The 25836-nt window shown below is 49.9% G+C and overlaps 1 protein-coding gene across 2 annotated transcripts in view; it reads right to left on the reverse strand.

The window, feature by feature from the left end:
* The window catches only part of pdcd11 (programmed cell death 11), a 99867-nt gene extending 75352 nt beyond the window's left edge, over positions 1 to 24515 (reverse strand). For both annotated transcript variants that reach the window (XM_038821690.1, XM_038821689.1), the window contains exons 1-12: positions 24258 to 24515; positions 22397 to 22520; positions 21009 to 21190; positions 17213 to 17320; positions 16523 to 16729; positions 14363 to 14487; positions 12612 to 12672; positions 10807 to 10953; positions 9035 to 9286; positions 8304 to 8441; positions 3102 to 3296; positions 2408 to 2482 (exon numbers count right to left, since the gene is read on the reverse strand). In XM_038821690.1, the coding sequence (XP_038677618.1) occupies positions 2408 to 2482; positions 3102 to 3296; positions 8304 to 8441; positions 9035 to 9286; positions 10807 to 10953; positions 12612 to 12672; positions 14363 to 14487; positions 16523 to 16729; positions 17213 to 17320; positions 21009 to 21190; positions 22397 to 22520; positions 24258 to 24500 (1857 nt within the window). In that variant the 5' untranslated portion in view covers positions 24501 to 24515. The remainder of the gene's footprint in view (positions 1 to 2407; positions 2483 to 3101; positions 3297 to 8303; positions 8442 to 9034; positions 9287 to 10806; positions 10954 to 12611; positions 12673 to 14362; positions 14488 to 16522; positions 16730 to 17212; positions 17321 to 21008; positions 21191 to 22396; positions 22521 to 24257) is intronic.
* Positions 24516 to 25836: the final 1321 nt, after the last annotated feature.

Here is a 25836-nt window from a genome sequence, read left to right on the forward strand (position 1 = left end):
CACATTCCCATGGAGCTGTACCTTCCCCCCGCCCCCCTTCACATTCCCATGGAGCTGTACCTCCACCCCCCCCCCGCTTCACATTCCCATGGAGCTGTACCTTCCCCCCCCCCGCTTCACATTCCCATGGAGCTGTACCTTCCCCCCCCCCCGCTTCACATTCCCATGGAGCTGTACCTTCCCCCCCGCCCCCCTTCACATTCCCATGGAGCTGTACCTCCACCCCCCCCCCCCCGCTTCACATTCCCATGGAGCTGTACCTTCCCCCCCCCCGCTTCACATTCCCATGGAGCTGTACCTTCCCCCCCGCCCCCCCTTCACATTCCCATGGAGCTGTACCTCCACCACCCCCCCCGCTTCACATTCCCATGGAGCTGTACCTTCCCCCCGCCCCCCTTCACATTCCCATGGAGCTGTACCTCCACCCCCCCCCCCCCCCCGCTTCACATTCCCATGGAGCTGTACCTTCCCCCCCCCCGCTTCACATTCCCATGGAGCTGTACCTTCCCCCCCGCCCCCCTTCACATTCCCATGGAGCTGTACCTCCACCACCCCCCCCGCTTCACATTCCCATGGAGCTGTACCTTCCCCCCGCCCCCCTTCACATTCCCATGGAGCTGTACCTCCACCCCCCCCCCCCCCGCTTCACATTCCCATGGAGCTGTACCTACCCCCCCCCCCCCCCCCGCTTCACATTCCCATGGAGCTGTACCTTCCCCCCGCCCCCCTTCACATTCCCATGGAGCTGTACCTCCACCCCCCCCCCCCGCTTCACATTCCCATGGAGCTGTACCTTCCCCCACCCCCTTCACATTCCCATGGAGCTGTACCTCCCCCCCCCCCCCCCCACCTTCACATTCCCATGGAGCTGTACCTTCCCCCCCCCCTCACATTCCCATGGAGCTGTACCTTCAGAACAACCTGGTCCATTTTGCAGGCTCCCAACACTCTTTGGCCTTTCCAATGGTATCTTTCTAAGCAAGCACACAACACCTGTCCTTTTATCTCTCTTTCACTGCCCCAGTCTCCAAACACTCATTCCAGGCAAGACAGTGATTGGTTTGTACTTTTCAATGTAGCATACTGTATTCACTGCGATGGTCTTCTCTGCATTAGGGATAACAAATGCAGACGAGTGACCACTTTGAGAAATTACTCCATTCAGTCTTGAGCTTCTTATTATTTGTTACTTTTTCTCTTCTTTAAAATTTATTTGCGGGATGTGGGCATCGCTGGTTAGGCCAGCATTTATTGCCCATCCCTAATTGCCCTTCAGAAGGTGGCGACGAGTTGTCTTCTCGAATCGCTGCAGTCCGTGAGGTGCACATACACCCACTATGCCGTTAGGAAGGGAGTTCCAGGATGTTGAAATGAAAATCGCTTATTGTCACGAGTAGGCTTCAATGAAGTTACTGTGAAAAGCCCCTAGTCGCCACATTCCGGCGCCTGTCCGGGGAGGCTGGTACGCTGGTTACGCCAGCGACAGTGAAGGAACGGCCGATATATTTCCAAGTCGGGTGGTGAGTGACTGGGAGGGGAACCTCCAGGTGGTGAGGTTCCCAGGTATCTGCTGCTCTTGTCCTTCTAGATGGTAGTGGTCGTGGGTTTGGAAGGTGCTGTCGAAGGAAACCTGGTAAATTCATGCAGTGTAACTTGTAGATGGTACATACGGCTGCTACTGTTCAATACTGGTGGAGGGAGTGAATGTTTATCAAAGGGGGAGCAATCAAGTGGGGCTGCTTTGTTCAGGAGGGTATCAAGCGTCTTGAGTATTAGTCTTCTAGCCCCGTCCCCTTTTTCACTCACCTTCTTTATTTTGAACCTTTCCCCATTTGGATGTAGGTCACAGGCCTGAAACACTAACTCTCTTTCTCTCTATAGACGCTGCCTGACCTGCTGACTATTTCCAGCTTTTATTTCTGACTTTCAGCATCTACAGTGTTGTAATTTTACTTCAATAAAATTCTTAAGAGAGCTTGGCAGGGTAGATGTTAAGATGTCGCCCCTAACTGCAGAGTCCAGAACTGAACGTCTGTCTCAGGATAAAGAGGAATTCCTGAATTCAGAATGTTGTGAACCTGCTCATCACTACCAGAGGTTGAGGTGTTCAAAATATTCAAAGCTGATAGATTTTTCGGCACGTTGGGAATCAGAAGGTATGAAGATTAGGCAGAAAAGGGGAGATGGACTCAAAGATTAGCCGTGATCTGGGTGACTAGCAGAGCAGGCTTAAGGGGCCTGTCAAATAGGATTTTGTAAGGGAGCACATTACGAATCAGCCGAGAACATGCGGAGATCTGAACTCAGCTGATTGTCTTTGTAGATGTGTCACCTCCAAATTCAGCAAACCCCAACTCTATAATATGGCAAAGGGAAGAATGTCAACAAGAAGAAAATGACATCTCACCTGGAGCTCCAACACGTCCTTCGGCAATGGCCCCTGTTCAGCGAAAGCCATTACTGCAGCTTTTCTACAAAGGATCTGAGTGCAGGGGGTGGGTTAAGGGCAGTGAACAATCTGAGTAAACTAGCATAGCTGCCAAGTAACACAGCTCAGGATAAAGCATGCTCGATATTGACACAATCTCCAGCTGCAATGTAGAAGCTCTTCCCAAATCAGCTCGAGATTTCATAGAATCAAAGAATGGTTACAGCACATGCGACCATTCAGCCCATTGTATCAATGCTGGCCTCTCTGCAAGAGAAACTCACCTAGTTACACTCACCCAGCCAATCCCCCTAGCCCTAATTATTCATTGTAACCATGTATTCATTGACAATGATGATCTCAAACTACTAGTGGATGGGAAGGTTAAAAGCAAAGGCCTTGAAAAACTATCTTGGCCTTTATTTCAGATGGAAAGTCCGGAGGCCTGAGGCCACCATTCTGCTGCTACGGGATGGGGGAAATTACAACACTCCCAAAAAGGTCTTTACACATCAATATCAAAAATCCACAAATCCCTCAGCATCTTGTATTACTCATGGGATGATGGGTCAGTCTGTCAATCTCCAGGATACATTATGAAATGTTTTCACTTTGAACGTACTTGAAAAACTAACATTGACTTTGCTTAAAGGTTTGGGGGAATAAAGGATACAATCTGACCACGGGTTTGGCTCAAACACATGACCCTGGAGAGGACATCACCCTTCTGCAGCCTCTCGGAGAGAAGCCGGCAATTTGACAGGTGGTCGGAGAGGTGCGTTGCTGGGAGAAAGGCAGGTGTGCGTTCTGGGAGAATGGAGACCTCCAACCCATTCGCCACCTTCGCCAACACTTCTACATCCACAATCTGAAAGATATCGAACAAAGAGAAAGCACATCAGCAACCAGCAGGAACAGTAAGGCAACACGTGCCAAACAAGCATCCTAGAACAGGAGGAGGTGATTTATTCCAACACCCTACCCAACAAGATACAGAAGAATTAGGCCATACGGCCCATCGAGTCTACTCCGCTATTCGATGATGGCCGATATTTTTCTCATCACCATTCTCCTGCCTTCTCCCCATAACCCCTGATCAAAAACCTATCTATTTCTATCTTAAAGACCTCCACAGCCTTCTGCGCCAAAGAGTTCCACAAATTCACCACCCTCTGAACATAGAACATAGAACAGTACAGCACAGAACAGGCCCTTCGGCCCTCGATGTTGTGCCGAGCAATGATCACCCTACTTAAACCCACGTAATCCATATACCCGTAACCCAACAATCCCCCCATTAACCTTACACTACGGGCAATTTAGCATGGCCAATCCACCTAACCCGCACATCTTTGGACTGTGGGAGGAAACCGGAGCACCCGGAGGAAACCCACGCACACACGGGGAGGACGTGCAGACTCCACACAGACAGTGACCCAGCCGGGAATCGAACCTGGGACCCTGGAGCTGTGAAGCATTGATGCTAACCACCATGCTACCGTGAGGCCTCTGGTTGAAAAAATTCCTCATCAGTTTTAAAGGATCGTCCCTTCAGTCTGAGGCTGTGCCCTCAGGTTCTAGTTCTTCCTCCAAGTGAAAATATCCTCTCCACGTGCTCTCTATCCAGGCCTCGCAGTATCCTGTAAGTTTCAATATGATCCCCCCTCATCCTTCTAAACTCCAACGAGTACAGACCCAGAGTCCTCAACCTTTCCTGTTTATTCCAGGGATCATCCTTGTGAACCTCCTCTGGACCCTATCCAAGGCCAGCACATCCTTCCTTAGATATTGGGCCCAAAACGGCTCACAATACTCCAAATGTATTGTCTTCTTAACTGCCGACTGAACCTGCACGTTAACCTTGAAGTCCATTTGTGTTTCTGATTTTCGAAGCCTTTTCCCATAGTCTATGCCTCTATTCTTCTGCCCAAAGTGCATAACCTCACACTTTTCCACATGGTATCCCATCTACCACTTCTTCGCCCACTCTCCTAGGCTGCTCAAGTCCTACCACAGCCTCACAATATCTGTTCCTTTACATATCTTTGTCTCAGCTGCAAATGGTTTGGATAGGATTGGGTTTTGTTTATTGTCCCGTGTACCGAGGTACAGTGAAAAGTATTTTTCTGCCAGCAGCTCAACAGATCTTAAGTACATGGGAAGAAAAGGGAATAAAAGAAAATGCATAATAGGGCAACACAAGGTATACAATATAACTACATAAGCCGCGACATCGGATGAAGAATACAGGGTGTAGTGTTAATGAGGTCAGTCCATAAGAGGGTCATTCAGAAGTCTGGTGACAGTGGGGAAGAAGCTGTTTGAGTCATTTTGTGCATGTTCTCCTGCCCGATGGAAGAAGTTGGAAGAGTGAGTAAGCCGGGTGGGAGGGGTCTTTGATTCTGCTGTCGGCTTTCCCCAGGCAGCGGGAGGTGTAGATGGAGTCAATGGATGGGAGGCAGGTTTGTGTGATGGACTGGGCTGTGTTCACGACTCTCTGAAGTTTCTTGCGGTCCTGGGACGAGCAGTTGCCATTCCAGGCTGTGATGCAGCCCAATAGGATGCTTTCTATGGTACCAACAATGCCCCCAGTTTCTTCTTAGAAAGCTATAAACATAGAAGATAGGAGCAGAAGGAGGCCTTTTGGCCCTTCGAGCCTGCTCCGCCATTCATCACGATCATGGCTGATCATCCATCTCAGTAGCCTAATCCTGCTTTCTCCCCATAGCCTTTGACTCCATTCTCCCCAAGTGCTATATCCAGCCGTCTCTTGAATATATTCAATGTTTTAGCATCAACTACTTCCTGCGGTAATGAATTCCACAGGCTCACCACTCTTTGGGTGAAGAAATGTCTCCTCACCTCTGTCCGAAATGGTTTAGCCGGAATCCTCAGTGACCCCGAGTTCTGGACACACCCACCATCGGGAACATCCTCCTTGCATCCACACTATTAGTCCTGTTAGAATTTTATAAGTCTCTATGAGACTTATTCTCATTCATCTGCACTCCACCGAGAACAATTCTAAACTAGTCAGTCTCGAGATCATTCATGTATATCGTCAATAGTTGTGGTCCCAACACTGACCCCTGCGGGCCACGAGTCACCGGCTGCCTTCCTGAAATAGACCCCTTTATCCCTACTCTCTGCCTTCTGCCAGTCTGCCAATCCTCTATCCATGCCAGTACCTTGTTCCTAACACCATGGGCTCTTATCTTATTTAGTAGCTTCCTGTACGGCATTTTGTCAAAGGCCTTCTGGAAATCCAAACAGATCATGTCTACTGGCTCTCCTTGGTCTAACTTCCTCAAAGTTCATGACTGATTTGTCAGCTATGACCTCCCCTTGACCAAGGACTGCTGACTCAGCCCTATTTTAACATGCACTTCCAAGTACTCCGCAATCTCATACTTAATAAACTCTAAAATCTTAACAACTGAAGTCAGGCTAATCAGCCGATAAATTCCAGTCTTCTGCCTCCCTCCCTTTCTTAAACAGTGGTGTTACATTCGTCACTTCCCAGTCTTCTGGGACCCTCCTCGACTCCAGTGATTCCTGAAAGATCAACTCCAACACCTCCACAATCTCGTCAGCTATCTCTTCTAGAACCCTGGGGTGTAGTCCATCTGGTCCAGGGGATTTATCCACCTTCAGACCTTTCAGTTTCCCCAGAACCTTCTGCTTAGCGATAGCCACTGCACTCACCTCTGCCCCATGACTCTGGAAGTTCTGGTATGCCACTGGTGTCTTCCACCATGAAGACTGATGTAAAGTACATATTCAGTTTCTCTGCCATTTCTTTGTTCCCATTATTACTTCCCCAGCCACATTTTCCAGTGGTCCAATATCCATTTTTGTGTCTCTCTTTCCTTTTTGTGTCTCTCTTTCCTTTTATATAATCGAAAAGACCTCTCACTATCTTTTTTATATTTCTTGCTATCTTGCACTCATATTTCATCTTCTCCTTATTGCTTTTAGTTGTCCTCTGCTCGCTTTTAAAGGCTTCCTAATTCTCTTGCTTCCCACTAATCCTCGCCACTTTGTATGCTTTTTCTATAGCTGTGATGCTGCCCTCGACTTCCCTCGTCAACTATGGATGCCAGGTCCTCCCCTTAGCATGTTTCCTCCTCCTTGGGAAGAATTTCTGTTGTGCCTCCCTAATAACCCCCAAAACTCCTGCCATTGCTGTTCCACTGCCTTCCCTGCAAGGCTCCTTTTCCAATCAACTCTGGCCAGCTCCTCCCTTATGTTGCTGCAGTTATCCTTATTTAATTGTAATACCGTTACATCTGATTGCAGCTTCTCCCTCTCAAACTGCAGGGTAAATTCTATCATATTGTGGTCACTGCTCCCTAAGGGTTCCTTCACCTCAAGTTCTCTAATCTGCCTCATTACACATCACCAAATCCAGAATTGCCTGTTCCCTAGTAGGCTCTGTCACAAACTGCTCCAAAAAACCATCTCTTAGACATTCCACAAATTCCTTTTCTTGTGATCCACTGCCAAGCTGATTTTCCCAGTCCATCTGCATATTGAAGTCCCCCATGATTATTGTAATATTGCCTTTTTTACCTGCCTTTTCTACCTCCTGATTTATTTTCTGCCCCACATCCTGACTACTGCTAGGGGGCCTGTATATAACTCCCATCATTTGCGATTCCCAAATTCTACCCAGAGATTCTATGCCTTCTGATCCAAATCACTTTACTATAGATTTAATTTAAATTCTTACTAACAATGCAACCCCACCCCCTTTGTCCACCTGCCTGTCCTTTCAATAAGACATATATGCTTTGATATTTAGATCCCAGCCCTGATCCCCTTGCAGCCACGTCTCTGTGATGCCCACAATCTCGTACCGACCAATTTCAATGTGCGTAACAAGCTCGTTGACCTTGTTCTGTATACTGCGCGCATTTAGGTACAACATCCTCAGTCCTGCATGGACCGCCCCCCTTCTCATAGTTGTCCCTTTATCTCCTGTGCCTGAAGTTAGAATCCTGCTGCTTTCCATACTCTCTGCTCGATTACTTGTTCTGGAAACTTTACTAACCTTTCCTGAGTCCTTGGCCCCTTTAACTAGTTTAAAGTCCTCATCATTAACCTGCATTACTACCTTCCCCTTTAACTTGGATTCTCTAAGTTTCCATACAGCTGAACCCTGCCCTCCCCATTATTTAGTTCAAAGCCCTACCTTGAGGCTGCTCCTCTGCTCAGTTAGATTGGGGCTGAGCTGTATCGCAGCTTTATTGAATTCTGAACTTTTAACTCCAAAAAAGTTGGAGTTTTTTGCACAACAAAGGTTGATCAATCTCAGCTCTGAAATTTTCAACTGATCTCCAGGCGCTCCAGCTTTTTGGGCCGAGATTTCCGACGCCCTTTGTGTGAGCAAGCCCCCCCCCCAACTACCCTGAACGGCCTGGCTCCAATTTTAACATCCTGTCCCCTGGTCCTGGGCTGTCCCCAACACTATTGACCCTCTTAACAACTTTAACCATAAACAGCTCAACCTTCTCCACACACAGAAACACAAGCTGTTCTCAAATGAACCCTTTTGGACCTCGTACCATGACGACAAATCTGTGCTGCATACCGCACACGGCTAATATATACTGAGGACAGCGCCCAGAACTGACACCTACATCAGGTACAGTCCAGCGTTACCCAGCTGCAATATCACTCACTCTCCTCCCTTTGTACAATCCCCACCTTCAACATCCCATCAATCTTGCATTGTTTTTTGCACCTAGGTCTTCTCAATCGCTTTGCAATCTAACAGCTTTGTCAGCAGAATGATTATTTTTGCCCATCTGACCTGAGCATTGGTATTTCCTGCGGGCTGCAGCTTTTACTATAAATAAATAAATGCCAATACCTTTCCAGTTGGGTGCATTGAAGACTCTTTATTTTTCTTGGTATTATCAGCTTCAGTTCCTACTTCCTCTGTGGTTTTCATGGACAACAACAGTCTCTCCTGGGTTGGGTCACATTTCAAGACAGTGACCTTGACAACCTGGAAAGGGGTAAAGTCCAAAAGTGAACTGACCAGGCAGCAGGCAAAATAAAATGGCTCGACACACAACACATCAGTGTGTAGGAGTACTCCCAGCTCCACTCCAGACGCCCACCCTGCATCACCACTCCAGACCCCACCCCCCCCAATCGCCACTCCAGAACCCCCCCCATCGCCACTCCAGAACCCCCCCAGCCACTCCAGAATCCCCCACCATCACCACTCCAGAACCCCCCCCCACCATCGCCACTCCAGAACCCCCCCCCCCCCATCGCCACTCCAGAACCCCCCCACCATCGCCACTCCAGAACCCCCCCCCACCATCGTCACTCCAGAACCCCCCCACCATCGCCACTCCAGAACCCCCCACCACCATCGCCACTCCAGAACCCCCCCAAATCGCCACTCCAAAAAAACCATCGCCACTCTAGACCCCCCAAATCGCCACTCCAGACCCCACTCCAAACCTGACCTCACCCCCCCACACCAAACTCTCCCCACTCCAAACCCACCCCGTCCCCCCCCACTCCAAACCCACCCCGTCCCCCCCACTCCAAACCCACCCCGTCCCCCCCCACAGGCTGATTCCTCACCTGTCCAATATAGAAGGCCTTTTCAGGCGAGGGGACTGGCTGGGCGCTCAGCTCCTGCCGTGGGACCAGACCTCGTGCTTCATTGTAGAAGCGAACAATGCAACCAAAGGGCTTCACACAGACGATGTAACCGTGGGCTAGCCGCCTGGGAATGGCCTCCTTGTACTGGGTAATAATGGAAAGCTTCGAAGCAACCAGTGTCTTCTTCCGAGTCAAGATAAGTTTCTTGGTTTCACTGTTTACTGTCAACACCTGAGAAAGAAACAATGTTTGACCCAAGGAGGAACATTCAGCTCACATTCAAAAATATGTTTATTTGGGGATTGGTGGTCATGGAAAGGTATTATTGATTGTTGATTTCGAGCATATTAGGCGCCAGCCCCAGTGTGGGATTGGAGTGATGTCCAGCCTGGGTTGGGTAAGGGACTTTCCCTCAATGAGTGAATGATTGAGCTGGCCTTCATAACATTCCAATTCCAGCAATTCCAATTCCACTTAAAACATTGGATTTTCTGAATCTATTTTAGAATCTAGCATGGGGGGATTTGAATTCTCAATCGCAGAAGCAACCCCGTGTGTCCTCACGTGAACATCAAGAAAGACGCGTCATAGAGAATGTGTTCCCATCACGGGGAGTGTGTGTTTGTGTTCCCATCACGGGGAGTGTGTGTTTGTGTTCCCATCACGGGGAGTGTGTGTTTGTGTTCCCATCACGGGGAGTGTGTGTTTGTGTTCCCATCACGGGGAGTGTGTGTTTGTGTTCCCATCACAGGGAGTGTGTGTTTGTGTTCCCATCACGGGGAGTGTGTGTTTGTGTTCCCATCACGGGGAGTGTGTGTTTGTGTTCCCATCACGGGGAGTGTGTGTTTGTGTTCCCATCACGGGGAGTGTGCGTTTGTTCCCATCACGGGGAGTGTGCGTTTGTGTTCCCATCACGGGGAGTGTGCGTTTGTGTTCCCTTCACGGGGAGTGCGTGTTTGTTCCCATCACGGGGAGTGTGCATTTGTTCCCATCACGGGGAGTGTGCATTTCTTCCCATCACGGGAGTGTGTGTTTGTGTTCCCATCACGGGGAGAGAGTTTTGGGGGTAAACTGTGCCAGTTGTGGGTCAGTGGGTGGCACTCTCACCTCGGAGTCGCAAGTTTGCAGGGTTCAATACTTACATTAGAAACCTGAGCAAAGGACCACAGGTGAGATTTCCCAGTGCAGGTTTGGGGGGAGTGCTGCACTGTTACAGGTGTCGTTTCTCAGTTTAAATCGAGATCTAATCTGCTTCTCACGTCATTATTTATCCCTCAATTAACATCACTAAAACGGATTATTTGGCCATTGTTGTGGACCTTACGGTGCACATGCTGACTGCCGGGTTCCTGACATCCCAACTTAAAACCTTATTGACTGTAACAATGAGAATTTCTCAGAATGATAAAGCATTTCAAACACATGGCAGGCTTTAAAAAAAAAAATTCTGCAGACAGAGAGAGGAGGGTCATCATCCTCTGGTTGCAGCATCTAGTGTTTCCTCCTTCACTCTCACAGCACCCAGACCAACACTGTACAAACTTCACTTAAATCAGGCTGGAAATGGTGCTCGGCAGTGCACAAGCATGCTCGCCTGCACTGGACGGCATGCACGCACCGCGGGCTCACACTGCACTGGACTGCGTGCACGCACCGCGGGCTCACACTGCACTGGACGGCATGCACCACGGGCTCACTCTGCACTGGTCTGCGTGCACACACACTGGACAGAGAAAGAGCCGCACACTCACCCTGCACTTGACTTGGTCTCCCACACTGTACAGTTTTTCTGGATGTTTCAGTGGAATGTCTGCTAGGTGTGTCCGAGGTACCAGACCCCGAATGTGGTCGGTCAGTTTCACATGCATCCCATACTTCTCCAGAGAACTGACTTTACCCTGAAAAACAGAAACAATGGAAAAAAGAGTATTGGCAAATCTGTCATCAGGGCCTCCAGTTAGATTCCACTTGATGCCCTGACGGCCTCCAGTCCCATATGCCCTGGAAGGGAGTGAGTGCGGCCAAATGGACATTAATTACCCACTGATGTGGACCTTTATTTGAAGGGCAATAGGAGTGACAAAATTCTCGTTTGGGGTCAGCAGATAGCACTGAATATGAAGGTGGAGTCGGTGAGGATGAGCAGATATACTGAAGAACGTGGGCCAGAGTTTGCTGAATGCTGACTAAATCTCACTGGTGAATGATGAGGAAAGGGAATCCTGGTGAATTTAATGTTTCCGGCCTGATCCAAAGGACAAAACGCCAATTCCCACCCGGTTATAGACTGACTAACTCAGCACAGATTGAGAAAGCAGGCAGGCGAAATTACAAAGCTGAGCGGAAGGGGTCGGCATAGTGGAGACTTTTGTCGAGGTCAACTTGGGATGTAGTCACACTGACCTGATCTCCATTGTGTCCCAAGCTGCTGTGGGAGGCGAGGGAGGGGATTGCAGGGGATCTGACCCAAATTTTGAATTCCTCTCTGTCTACCGGGGAGGTGCCAGAGGACTTGAGAACAGCTATTGTGGAATATTCTGAAGGAGAGAATCGATCTCAACTTGGAGAAGCAAGGTTTGATCAGGAATAGTCAGCATGGCTTTGCCAGAGGGAGGTCATACCTGACAAATATGATTGAAATTTTTGAGGTGGTGACCAGGTGTATAGACGAGGGTAGGGCAGTTGATGTAGTTTACATGGATTTCAGCAAAGCCATTGTCAAGGTCCCACACAGGAGACTGATAAAAGGAAAGTGGAGGAATCAATTGGACCAGGAACAGCAATGGAGGAAGAAAGTTGTTATTCTACTAAATTACCCCTTAGTGGCAAAAGGTGTACAGGTTAGGTAGATTAAGTGGGTCAAGGTAGAGTGCTCTTTGAGGGTCAGTGTGTCGATGGGCCAAAAGGTCTACTTTACACTGTCGGGATTCTATTTAATAATAATCTTTATTGTCACAAGTAGGTTTACATTAACACTGCAATGAAGTTACTGTGAAAAGCCCCTAGTCGCCACATTCCGGCACCTGTTCGGGTACGCAGAGGGAGAATTCAAACTGTCCAAATTACCTAACAAGCACGTCTTTCGGGACTTGTGGGAGGAAACCGGAGCACCCAGAGGAAACCCACGCCGATATGGGGAGAGCGTGCAGACTCCGCAGAGTGCCCAAGCGGGAATGAAACCTGGGACCCTGCCACAGTGAAGCAACAGTGCTAACCCCTGTGCTACCGTGCTGCCCGTTCTCTGGTACTTCTGGGTTTGATGTCGCGGCAACAAGGTTGTCCTGGCAAAACCAAAATTACAAGCAGGACTGGAAAAGCATCAGGAAGAACAGAACAAATATCAAATCACTAGGAAAGGATCAGGAGGTGAAAGGACTGAACAAACTGGAAGCCTGACTCGTTCAACAGGAGCTGCAACTGATGCCGAGGAAAGAGAGAAGATGTGGGTCACACTGATTTCACTCAATCTCCTGGAGAATCTGAGAGAGTTTCTGGGACACACGGATTGCTCTCAATTTTCTGGAGAATGCACGAGAGACTGTCTGCAAAGACCCACCTCAATCAGCTGTCCTGGTTTGATGTCCTGGTACCTCAAAAATGGGGCATCAAGAATGCTCCTGAAAATGAGAAAGTGAAAATGAAGGAAGGGGTGCGAGTGCTTCACATAAGCAAACATTGCGCCTTCAATCTCTGCGAGCTGCATGGCTTCCTTGTGAATTGAGTTAGTGCCACTTTGATTCAATCTCTTCTGAGCACCATCCCAAAGTATAAAATCAACCCCGTGCTGCACCTGCCCTGGGAGTGTTTGATGGGGACAGTGTAGAGGGAGCTTTACTCTGTATCTAACCCCGTGCTGTACCTGTCCTGGGAGTGTTTGATGGGGACAGTGTAGAGGGAGCTTTACTCTGTATCTAACCCCGTGCTGTACCGTCCTGGGAGTGTTTGATGGTGACAGTGTAGAGGGAGCTTCACTCTGTATCTAACCCCGTGCTGTACCTGTCCTGGGAGTGTTTGATGGAGACAGTGTAGAGGGAGCTTCACTCTGTATCTAACCCCGTGCTGTACCTGTCCTGGGAGTGTTTGATGGAGACAGTGTAGAGGGAGCTTTACTCTGTATCTAACCCCGTGCTGTACCTGTCCTGGGAGTGTTTGATGGGGACAGTGTAGAGGGAGCTTTACTCTGTATCTAACCCCGTGCTGTTCCTGTCCTGGGAGTGTTTGATGGGGACACTGTGGAGCAGGGGTGGGCAAGCTTTCCCGTGCAAGGGCCACATTCAGAAATTCACAATTTTAAAGGGCCGCATAGTATATTAAGTAAAATAATTACTTCACCTGGTTATGATTCTGGGTGTCTCATATAGAACATAGAACAGTACAGCACAGAACAGGCCCTTCGGCCCTCGTTGTTGTGCTGAGAATGATCACCCTACTCAAGTCAACGTATCCACCCTATACCAGTAAGTAACCCAACAGCCCCCCCCCCCCCCATTAACCTTAAAAAATAAATAATTTTTTTTAAAAAATGACTTGGTGGGCCGCATAAAGACCTTTGGCGGGCCGCATAAAGACCTTTGGCGGGCCGCATAAAGACCTTTGGCGGGCCGCATGCGGCCCCATGGCCGGAGTTTGCCCACCCCTGCTGTAGAGAGAGCTTTACTCTGTATCTAACCCCACGCAGTACCTGTCCTGGGAGTGTTTGATGGGGTCAGTGCAGAGGAAGCTTTACTCTGTATCTAACCCTGTGCTGTACCTGTCCTGGGAGTGTTTGATGGGGACAGTGCAGAGGGAGCTTTACTCTGTATCTAACCCCGTGCTGTACCTGTCCTGGGAGTGTTTGATGGGGACAGTGTAGAGGGACCTTTACTCTGTATCTAACCCTGTGCTGTACCTGTCCTGGGAGTGTTTGATGGGGACAGTGTAGAGGGAGCTTTACTCTGTATCTAACCCCGTGCTGTACCTGTCCTGGGAGTGTTTGATGGGGACAGTGTAGAGGGAGATTACTCTGTATCTAACCCCGTGCTGTACCTGTCCTGGGAGTGTTTGATGGGGACAGTGTAGAGGGAGCTTTACTCTGTATCTAACCCCGTGCTGTACCTGTCCTGGGAGTGTTTGATGGGGACAGTGTGGAAGGAGCTTTACTCTGTGTCTAACCCCGTGCAGTACCTGTTCCGTCTCTAACGCACAGTTCCGCAATAGATTGTTTCCTTTACATAGCACTGGCTGGCGTCTATGCCACCTGTTACACAATTTAACATATTATCTTAGTATTATGGAATAATTGCAGTCATAAACAAACAGCTCACTCACTTTTTCAGTGACACCAGAGCCATCTGTTCCATGGGGCTTTGATCAATGACCCTGCACCTGTGGTTGGTGCCTTCCTTAAACACGGTGGGGTTAACAGTTAGCTTCGTGTCCGACAGGTGAAATTTCTGAAATGATAGGAGCAGTTGTTACCAATCAATAATTGTGTGCACAATCCGCTTTACCACCTTACCCTGGATCCCATGTGCATTTACCTTCAATATCAGTCTCCCATGTGGGATCCTGTCAAAGGCTTTGCGGAAATCCATATAAACTATATCAACGGCACTACCCTCATCTATACACTTGGTTACATGCTCAAAAATATCAATCGTATTAATTAGACACGAGCTCCCTCTGACAAAGCCATGCTGACTATTCCTGATCAAACCTTGCCTCTCCAAATGGAGATTGATTCTCTCCTTCAGAAATTTCTCCTGGTCTGTAGTTCCCTGGCTTATCTCTACAACACGACTTCAATAGTTGGACCACATTTACGGTTCTCCGGTCCTTTGGCACCTCACGTGGCCGGAGGAATTAAAAATTTGGATCAGAGCCCCTGCAATCTCCTCCCTCACTTCCCACAGCAACCTGGGACACAATTAGTCTGAATCTGGAGATTTGTCCACTTTTAAGTGCGCCAACGCCTCCAATACCTTGTCACTTCCTGTGCCATTTTGCTCAAGAACCTCCCAGTCTTTCCCAGAGTTCCATATCCACCTCCTCACTCTCTTGGGTGGAGACAGATATGAAGTATTCATTCAACACTCTACCAATGTCCTCTGGCTCCACCCACAGATTGCCCCCATGGTCCCTAAATGACCCAACTCTTCCCCTGGATATCCTCTTCCCATTGATATACTTAGAAATGGGATTTCCCTACTTTTACCAGCCAGAGCTTTCTCATATCTTTGCTCTCCAATTTCTTCAGCTCCATCCTGCACTTCACTAATGCCTAAAGGTCTCTCTTTTCCTTCTCATTATATCCTGAATGTCTCTGGTCATCCATGGTTCTCTGGGTTTGTTACTCCTTCCTATTATTCTCGAGGGAACATGTTGGGTCTGTATCCTCCCCATTTCCTTTTTGAACACCCTCCACTGCTCTTCTGTAGATTTCCCCACAGTAACCTTTTCCTGTTTACCTTGGCCAGATCCTGCTTTATTTTACTAAAATCCACTCTCCCCCAATGCAAAACCTTTTTTTGCAACTTGTCTATTTCTTTGTCCATAGCAAACTTAAATTGCACTATGTTGTGGTCACTGTCACCAAAATGAACCCCCCCCCCAAAAAAAACATCACGCACCTCTCCGAGCAGCACAGTGATTAGCACTGCTACCTCACGGCACCGAGGTTCCAGGTTTGATCCCAGGTCTGGGTCACTTCCCGTGTGGAATTTGCACATTCTCCCGGTGTCTGCGTGGGTCTCGCCCCTCACAACCCAAAGATGTGCAGGGTAGGTGAATTGGCCACGCTAAATTGTCTCGTAATTGTAAAAAATGAATTGGTTCCTCTAAATTTATTTAAGAAAAACCCCCACCTGTCTGGCTTGATTCTGCAGTTATGTCCAGCACTGCATCATCCCTGTTGAACCCTCTATATATTGATCCCAAATATTCTCCTATATACATTTAAAGAGCTTCAGTCTCAGCCCTTAACATTATGATTATCCCGATTAATGGTGGGCAAGTCTCTTTTTTTCTTACCTTAGATTGAAGTGTATGACACCAAACACAGAACATAGAGTGCAGAAGGAGGCCATTCGGCCCATCGAGTCTGCAAGACACACTTCAGCCCTCACTTCCACCCTATCCCCACAACCCAATAACCCCATCTAACCTTTTTTTTGGTCACTAATGGCAATTTATCATGGCCAATCCACCTAACCTGCACGTCTTTGGACTGTGGGAGGAAACCGGAGCACCGGGAGGAAACCCACGCAGACACAGGGAGAATGTGCAGATTCCGCACAGTGACCCAGCGGGGAATCAAAGCTGGGACCCTGGCGCTGTGAAGCCACAGTGCGAGCCACCGTGCTGCCCTAAAGCAATAGTGTTACACCGCAGATACAGAAACTGTTGCACACAGACACTTTTCACTGTACCTTGGTACACGTGACAATAAACATAAACACATGTACAGATGAGCAGAGGTGAATCACTCACACGTGAATAGGCAAAACTCCCATCTCCCAGCTGAAAGATAACGCCAACTGCTTTGTGGTAGCGCAGCACTGAGCACTCCTCCAGAACCTCACCAATCCCATGTATGCCTGGCTGCTGGAACACAGCCCCAGGCTGCAGGAAGAGGGGCCGCAGTGTCAGGTGCACAGACTTTGCATCCGGCTGCACATACAGAACACAGGCTCTCACCTGGAAGAGAAACACAATCTTGTGATTTATTGCAGAGAGAACAGCAACAACACAGACAGGAAACATGGAAAAGCAGCAAATCCTAAATAAAATCCAATACACAATAGTTTTTTGCGTTTGGGCTGTGTGTGGGGGCTTCTCCCTCCGTGACGGGTCTCTTGTTTATAACGGAATTAACCCTCCCCCCCCGCCGATCCCGGGTTATGTACGGGAGCTGGGGGTGTCCCAGTGAGACCCCTCTTGTTCTGTTTGTCCACGTTTCCGAAGAGAGGATGTCATTGATGGTGTTGGGCAGGACTGGAGGTGGTGTTACCAAGTTTAACAAGACACAACCAAGAGACCAGCTGTTTATTAGAATCTGTCTCTCTTTATTGCCCAGATGTAAAACATGTTAAACACTTAATGAGGCTCATTTCAGCTCCTTCCGCCCAGTTGTTGGGCACCCTGTGTGTTTCTGCGTTACAGCTGCTTTATCAAACTAACCTTCTGACCCTTGCGGTATGTCCCTACTTTCTGTGGGTCCAGATGCATGAAATCGACAGAACCAGTCAAACCGGACAGGAACTGGAGAACCAGGCCATGTAAAGTCACCTGTAAAATAAAATTATAATGAGGGTCTAGTCATAAATCAACCATCTCGATAGGAGTTCAAATCAAATCAGTGCACCTAAAGATGACTGCATAGGACACACACACACAGATTGAGAGGGAGCGAGGCAGGCAGAGAGGGAGCGAGGCAGGCAGAGAGGGAGCGAGGCAGGCAGAGACAGAGGGGGAGCGAGGCAGGCAGAGACAGAGAGGGAGCGAGGCAGGCAGAGACTGAAAGGGAGCGAGGCAGGCAGAGACAGAGAGAGCGACAGGCAGAGACAGAGAGGGAGCGAGGCAGGCAGAGACAGAGAGCGAGCGACAGGCAGAGACAGAGAGGGAGCGAGGCAGGCAGAGACAGAGAGCGAGCGACAGGCAGAGACAGAGAGGGAGCGAGGCAGGCAGAGACAGAGAGGGAGCGAGGCAGGCAGAGACAGAGAGGGAGCGAGCGACAGGCAGAGACAGAGAGGGAGCGACAGGCAGAGACAGAGAGAGCGACAGGCAGAGACAGAGAGGGAGCGACAGGCAGAGACAGAGAGGGAGCGACAGGCAGAGACAGAGAGAGCGACAGGCAGAGACAGAGAGAGCGACAGGCAGACAGAGGGAGCGACAGGCAGACAGAGGGAGCGACAGGCAGAGACAGAGAGAGCGACAGGCAGAGACAGAGAGAGCGACAGGCAGAGACAGAGAGAGCGACAGGCAGAGACAGAGAGAGCGACAGGCAGAGACAGAGAGAGCGACAGGCAGAGACAGAGAGAGCGACAGGCAGAGACAGAGAGAGCGACAGGCAGAGACAGAGAGAGCGACAGGCAGAGACAGAGAGAGCAACAGGCAGAGACAGAGAGAGCGACAGGCAGAGACAGAGAGAGCGACAGGCAGAGACAGAGAGAGCGACAGGCAGAGACAGAGAGAGCGACAGGCAGAGACAGAGAGAGCGACAGGCAGAGACAGAGAGCGACAGGCAGAGACAGAGAGAGCGACAGGCAGAGACAGAGAGAGCGACAGGCAGAGACAGAGAGAGCGACAGGCAGAGACAGAGAGAGCGACAGGCAGAGACAGAGAGAGCGACAGGCAGAGACAGAGAGAGCGACAGGCAGAGACAGAGAGAGCGACAGGCAGAGACAGAGAGAGCGACAGGCAGAGACAGAGAGAGCGACAGGCAGAGACAGAGAGAGCGACAGGCAGAGACAGAGAGAGCGACAGGCAGAGACAGAGAGAGCGACAGGCAGAGACAGAGAGAGCGACAGGCAGAGACAGAGAGAGCGACAGGCAGAGACAGAGAGAGCGACAGGCAGAGACAGAGAGAGCGACAGGCAGAGACAGAGAGAGCGACAGGCAGAGACAGAGAGAGCGACAGGCAGAGACAGAGAGAGCGACAGGCAGAGACAGAGAGAGCGACAGGCAGAGACAGAGAGAGCGACAGGCAGAGACAGAGAGAGCGACAGGCAGAGACAGAGAGAGCGACAGGCAGAGACAGAGAGAGCGACAGGCAGAGACAGAGAGAGCGACAGGCAGAGACAGAGAGAGCGACAGGCAGAGACAGAGAGAGCGACAGGCAGAGACAGAGAGAGCGACAGGCAGAGACAGAGAGAGCGACAGGCAGAGACAGAGAGAGCGACAGGCAGAGACAGAGAGAGCGACAGGCAGAGACAGAGAGAGCGACAGGCAGAGACAGAGAGAGCGACAGGCAGAGACAGAGAGAGCGACAGGCAGAGACAGAGAGAGCGACAGGCAGAGACAGAGAGCGACAGGCAGAGACAGAGAGCGACAGGCAGAGACAGAGAGCGACAGGCAGAGACAGAGAGCGACAGGCAGAGACAGAGAGCGACAGGCAGAGACAGAGAGCGACAGGCAGAGACAGAGAGCGACAGGCAGAGACAGAGAGCGACAGGCAGAGACAGAGAGCGACAGGCAGAGACAGAGAGCGACAGGCAGAGACAGAGAGCGACAGGCAGACAGAGAGAGCGACAGGCAGAGACAGAGCGACAGGCAGAGACAGAGAGAGCGACAGGCAGAGACAGAGAGAGCGACAGGCAGAGACAGAGAGAGCGACAGGCAGAGACAGAGGGAGCGACAGGCAGAGACAGAGAGAGCGACAGGCAGAGACAGAGAGAGCGACAGGCAGATTGAAAGAGCAAGTTAGAGAGACACACACACAGTGAGGGAGGCGCGCACACTTTTTCAATGAGTGAACAGGTTCACTATACAATGTTATCAGTGATCACTTGCAGGTGCCTTCTGCCCCTCCAACCAAAGATTTGAGCTGCAAAGTCTTTCTAGGACATGAAACGTAAACGCTGTTGGTCCACCTCCACAGATGCTGAGTTTTTGCAGCATTTTCTATTATTTGAGGGAGTGTGTGAGGTGCCTGCACCACAACTATTATGAAAGTTGGGCAGCCATTTCACTGAATCAGACAAACTTTGGTGAAGGTGGTTGTCTTTTGGTTCATCAGGTTTGATCTGTGGATCCCACAGTCCTGGGGCCTTCCGTCCTCCCCTTGAACTCCAGCACCAACAGTGAGATTCAGTCTCTCATCACCAACCTGTAAAAACAGTCTTTGCCCTTTCACCCTCCCTTCACTTCGATAATCTTTAACCTTCACTGCTGCATTAATACAAGGAAAGTCTTTAATCATCACTATACCATAACACCGCTGGTATTGTCCCTCTATCAGTGGGCCATAACACCGCTGGTATTGTCCCTCTATCAGTGGGCCATAACACCGCTGGTATTGTCCCTCTATCAGTGGGCACCATAACACCGCTGGTATTGTCCCACTATCAGTGGGCACCATAACACCGCTGGTATTGTCCCACTATCAGTGGGCCATAACACCGCTGGTATTGTCCCTCTATCAGTGGGCACCATAACACCGCTGGTATTGTCCCACTATCAGTGGGCACCATAACACCGCTGGTATTGTCCCACTATCAGTGGGCACCATAACACCGCTGGTATTGTCCCACTATCAGTGGGCACCATAACACCGCTGGTATTGTCCCTCTATCAGTGGGCACTCTTTCCAAAGCTTCAATATCCTGAAAGATGCAGTAAGTGCTCTGACTGTGATCGAACATATATAGATGAATAATTATCCAATAATTATCCCCATTTATCTTTAATGGTTCCTTTATTAAACTGTAGGATGGGAAATCTCACGTGTCAAAAGGAGAACTCTTGAATGGCGCAAATGTGAAATTAAAAGCAAAAAATACTGGGAGCAGAGAGATCAGACACTCAATCTTTGCTACTTGATCAAAATGCCAGGCGAGATAGGAACCAACTGGTTCGGCCTGAGGGGTTGATGCAAGGTTACAACTCATTTTTATGACGTTTCTTGAACACCATGTGGATATATAAAGGTCTGTGCTGGTGTTTGTGTTGGCCTTTCCCGTTCCTATCAACAAATCTTACTAATCCTTCCCCTGATGGGTTTATTCCCCATGAATATATCTATACTGTTCACCTCATCCACTCCCTGGGTTAGCAAATTGTACATTTTCCCACTCTGAGTAACAGAATTCCTCCTGAATTGACATTTAGATGACCGTGACATTTGGTTCCATCCCAAGTGGAAATATCTTCTCTACATCATTCTTATCAAGCCCCCAGATCTCCATTAGCTCCGTCCCCAGGCTTCATCTCAGTCAGCTCAGTCGCTGGGGAATGGGAGACAACACACAGTCTGCACCTTCTGAACGTCCGCCCTAATCACCAGCCCAGGGAGCAGGTTGCAAAGGCTCCATTTCTGATCTTCAGCTGCTATTGCTGCACCAACGTCAGCCGGCTGGATGGAGAGCTGGACAATCCGTCCATCATTCTTCACCGATTCCAGGAGGAAGGTTAGGTACTGACCAACACGGAGAGGCAATCCTAAATAGGAGCAAACAGACCACAGCTGCAGTTACAAGATAAATACAGTGAATATCACAGCAAGACAGCCAGCAGAGAGAAGGTCAAAACGCAGGGCAACACGGTAGCATGGTAGTTAGCACAATTGCTTCACAGCTCCAGGGTCCCAGGTTCGATTCCGGCTTGGGTCACTGTCTGTGCGGAGTCTGCACGGGTTTCCTCCGGGTGCTCCGGTTTCCTCCCACAGTCCAAAGATGTGCAGGTTAGGTGGATTGGCCTTGATAAATTGCACTTAGTGTCCAAAATTGCCCTTAGTGTTGGGTGGGGTTACTGGGTTATGGGGATAAGGTGGAGGTGTTGACCTCGGGTAGGGTGCTCTTTCCAAGAGCCGGTGTAGACTCGATGGGCCGAGTAGCCTCCTTCTGCACTGTAAATTCTATGAAAACTGCACCTCACCTGCGGCCCTCAAAGAGGGCAGAAAAAAAGCAAAAAGGGGACAGAGAGAGAGAGAGAGAAAGGAAGAGGATACTGAGAAAGAATGAGAAAGAGAGAAGCACTAATATACATGAAGAGTATTTTCCAATTCCAAACTAAATCCTCAGCTTTGGTTAGGCAGCCAATGAGTTGGAAAGCTTGCGTTGAGCAATGCAGCCGCACAGGAATAAGCAAATTCCAGAAAAATTATCCGAGGACAGGCGACTGGGCAGTCCACAGCTCCCAACACCTGGATGCTAGACCTGGAGCGAGGGGAGACTCGATCAGGAATATTAAATCCTGAACAGCATTGACAAGGTGGATGCGGGAAGGACGTTTCCTGGTGTGGGCGAGTCCAGAACTAGGAGGCACTGTTTTAAATGACGGGTCCACATTTAGGACATTCTCGGAGGTATTGGTGACTTTGGAACTGTCAGCCTCAGAATGTGGTGGAGGCCGGTGACTGGGGAGGGGTTGAAATTTTAAAGATGGAAGTAGATAGATTCTCATTCGGCAGAAAAATCTGTGATTATCGGGGGTTGACGGAATGTAGAATTGGAAATACTATCAGGTGAATGGCAGAGCCGCCTCGAGGGGCCGAATGGTCTCCTGCTCCTATTCTGCATGTTCATATATTCACGGTTCAGAAATAGAGATACAGTTTGCCATCCGTTCCTTTCTGCTCCATGGCTGACTGTGCTGCTGACTGAGAGTATGACAGTGAGGATTACAGTATTACCGTGTGGGACTTACCTCGATTTCTCCTCTTGATGTATTCCTGGGCTTTCTCTTGCGAGAGGAAAGCTTTTGTGGCCTTGACTCCAATATCGACCAGATACCCGTGGTCCTCAACACTGGACACACAGCCAGAGAGTAGCTGCAGGTACAGGGGGAGATAGAGGAGAGGAGCACTCAGTACACAATACCAGAGGCCACATTCAGGGGAATAACAAACGGAACAATTGAAACAAACCAAAACAGATTCTGAATATTTGTCTCTCTTTCCTTCATCCTTAGTATTGAGTGGCACTGGAGTAACACCCAGGCCACAGATAATCCCCAGCCGCCACTCCCTGGCCTTCATAAGAAAAGGGATGTTAAATCTGTCCCACCCCTCCAGCTCCAGCCGTTTTTTTAAACTTAAATAGTTTCAGGGTCACCAGAATATCCTCCAGCTTTATTGAGGGAACCATAAGATTTGAGAGAGGTCTGTCAACATTTCATGGAGAGAAATCCTAAAGGGTTCCCTCCAGCTCCACCTTCAGGAATTAAAGATTCTCAGGCTGGATAGAGGGGAAAAGCTGGTGGGATCCGTTTCCTGGAGCGAGCTCCAGCAGAGGTGAAGCAAAATGAATCCTTCCTGGCTCTGCAGAACATTCCAGAACAGTCAGCACCAATCAGCATCGAGTATCAGCAAAAGCCTGACAATTGAGCCAGCTCGCTGACCACCAGCCAAGTCCATCAGCTATGCTATCACTGATTGCCCTTGAATCTGCTGAGCCATAATATGAACAGCTCTTTGCAACCTGCCTTGCCCGAGAGCACAAGTCAATCCTCAGTTTACTAGCCACTAAAATTAAAGCTGAACTGCATCTTAAAGCATAGGGCCCATTAATTGTCCACGCACAAAAATTGTAATAAAACAGAAATTCCAAACGGAAAACAACAAAGAGACAAACAGGGATTAACAGGACGATCCTTACACTCGCCATGCAGTGCCCCAGGAGGCCATGCCAACTCGCAGTGCCCCACTCACCATGCCAGCTCAGCGCCCCACTCACCATGCCAGCTGTGCCCCACTCAATGCCAGCTGTGCCCCACTCACAATGCCAGCTCTGTGCCCCACTCACCATGCCAGCTCAGCGCCCCACTCACCATGCCAGCTCAGCGCCCCACTCACCATGCCAGCTCAGCGCCCCACTCACCATGCCAGCTGTGCCCCCACTCACCATGCCAGCTCAGCGCCCCACTCACCATGCCAGCTCAGTGCCCCACTCACCATGCCAGCTCTGTGCCCCACTCACCATGCCAGCTCTGTGCCCCACTCACCATGCCAGCTCTGTGCCCCACTCACCATGCCAGCTCTGTGCCCCACTCACCATGCCAGCAGTGCCCCACTCACCATGCCAGCAGTGCCCCACTCACCATGCCAGCTCTGTGCCCCACTCACCATGCCAGCTCGCAGCGCCCCAGGAGACAGTGCCCCACTCACCATGCCAGCTGTGCCCCACTCAATGCCAGCAGTGCCCCACTCACCATGCCAGCAGTGCCCCACTCACCATGCCAGCTCAGTGCCCCACTCACCATGCCAGCTCAGCGCCCCACTCACCATGCCAGCTGTGCCCCACTCACCATGCCAGCTGTGCCCCACTCACCATGCCAGCTGTGCCCCACTCACCATGCCAGCTGTGCCCCACTCACCATGCCAGCTGTGCCCCACTCAATGCCAGCTGTGCCCCACTCAATGCCAGCTGTGCCCCACTCAATGCCAGCTGTGCCCCACTCAATGCCAGCTGTGCCCCACTCAATGCCAGCTGTGCCCCACTCACCATGCCAGCTCGCAGTGCCCCAGGAGACAGTGCCCCACTCACAATGCCAGCTGTGCCCCACTCACCATGCCAGCTCGCAGCGCCCCAGGAGACAGTGACTTGTTTACATCTTTCGGATTAATGGAGAGTTTCAAGCTGTGGTGGCTTGCTTTGGTCTTTCCGAGTTCAGAGACAGTGCACCGTACGACCATACCAGCACTGTACAGGTCTGAGAGAGCAGTCAGATCCTGGGTTTGGGTTCGAATAAAACGGAACAGGTCAATGAGCAGAAAGCAGCACAGACACAGAAACCAAAACCTCAGCAGCATTTACAAAACTCAAGCAGAAATTCCCCTCCCCCCATTACCTCTACTGACCTGCCTGAGACCCGTTCTCTCTGTGAGGCAGCTGGGGAATATACAGCCCCTACTGCCGCTGTTTACAAGGCTGCAGCTTAAATCACATTTAGCCACCTGGCTGTGTCACAGTAACTGTCACTGGGTACTCACCAGTTTACAATCATCACTTGTGTTTTACACACCCTTTATTAACCTTCCTTCACAACCAAAATGTTTTCTGCCGGCTTAAAAGTAGAATTTGCTGCACTGGCTCAGGATAACCTTCTCTGTCACAAATTGGTGTGTAGCATCTTCTCGATATCTACCCCATTGAACCTTTTCATAGTTTAAAAACTCTCCAACAATTCACCACTCCACTTTCTCAATAGTTGAGGAAAGATGCCCAGTTGGTTCAGTCTTTCCTGACAATCTTGCTGAGCTGGCCCAGTTTTGAAGCTAATTCTAGAGGACGGTTTGAAAATCTCACTCTGAGCAGCTCTGATTAGTTGCTGATTTGTTTAGTGTTGATGTCAGGCAGATTGTTGTGGCTTCACCTCAGTGTGCACACTGGTGGGATGTTCACATGGTGGAGAATGTAGTGAGAGGAGAACACGCTGATTAACAAACACCTTTCCAGGCAGTTAACACAGAGTTAACCACCACGGTGCAAACAAGGGCGGCACAGTGGTTAACACCGCAGCCTCACAGCTCCAGGGTTCAATTCTAGCCTGTCTGTATGGAGTTTCTCCCCGTGCCTGCGTGGGTTTCCTCCGGGTGCTCTGGTTACTTCCCACAGTCCAAAGATGTGCAAGTTTATGGATTGGCCATGATAAATTGCCCTTAGTGTCCAGCTGTGGAGCTGGTTTAGCACACTGGGCTAAACAGCTGGCTTGTAATGCAGAACAAGGCCAGCAGCGTGAATTCAATTCCCGTACCGGCCTCCCCAAACAGGCATCGGAATGTGGCGACTAGGGGCTTTTCACAGTAACTTCATTGCAGTGTTAATGTAAGCCTGTGACAATAATAAAGATTATTATGAACCATAGAAATGATACAGCACAGGAGGCTATTCGGCCCATCATGTCCATGCCAGCCTGAGGTCACCCAGATGCCCTTTCTAATCCCACCTTCCCGATCCATAGCCCTGCAGCTGACAGCCTTTACGGTGCAGATCCAGGTACTTTTAAAGAGTTTAGGGCCTCTGCCTCTGCCGTTTTTCCTCATATCCTCTCCAATTCTTCCACCAATCACCTTAAATCTATGTCCCCTGGAAATTGTCCTCTCGGCTGGGGGGGGGGGGGGGGGGGGGGGGGGGGGGGGGGGGGGG

The sequence above is a fragment of the Scyliorhinus canicula genome, chromosome 16 (assembly GCF_902713615.1).
Source record: "Scyliorhinus canicula chromosome 16, sScyCan1.1, whole genome shotgun sequence".
NCBI lineage: Eukaryota > Metazoa > Chordata > Chondrichthyes > Carcharhiniformes > Scyliorhinidae > Scyliorhinus > Scyliorhinus canicula.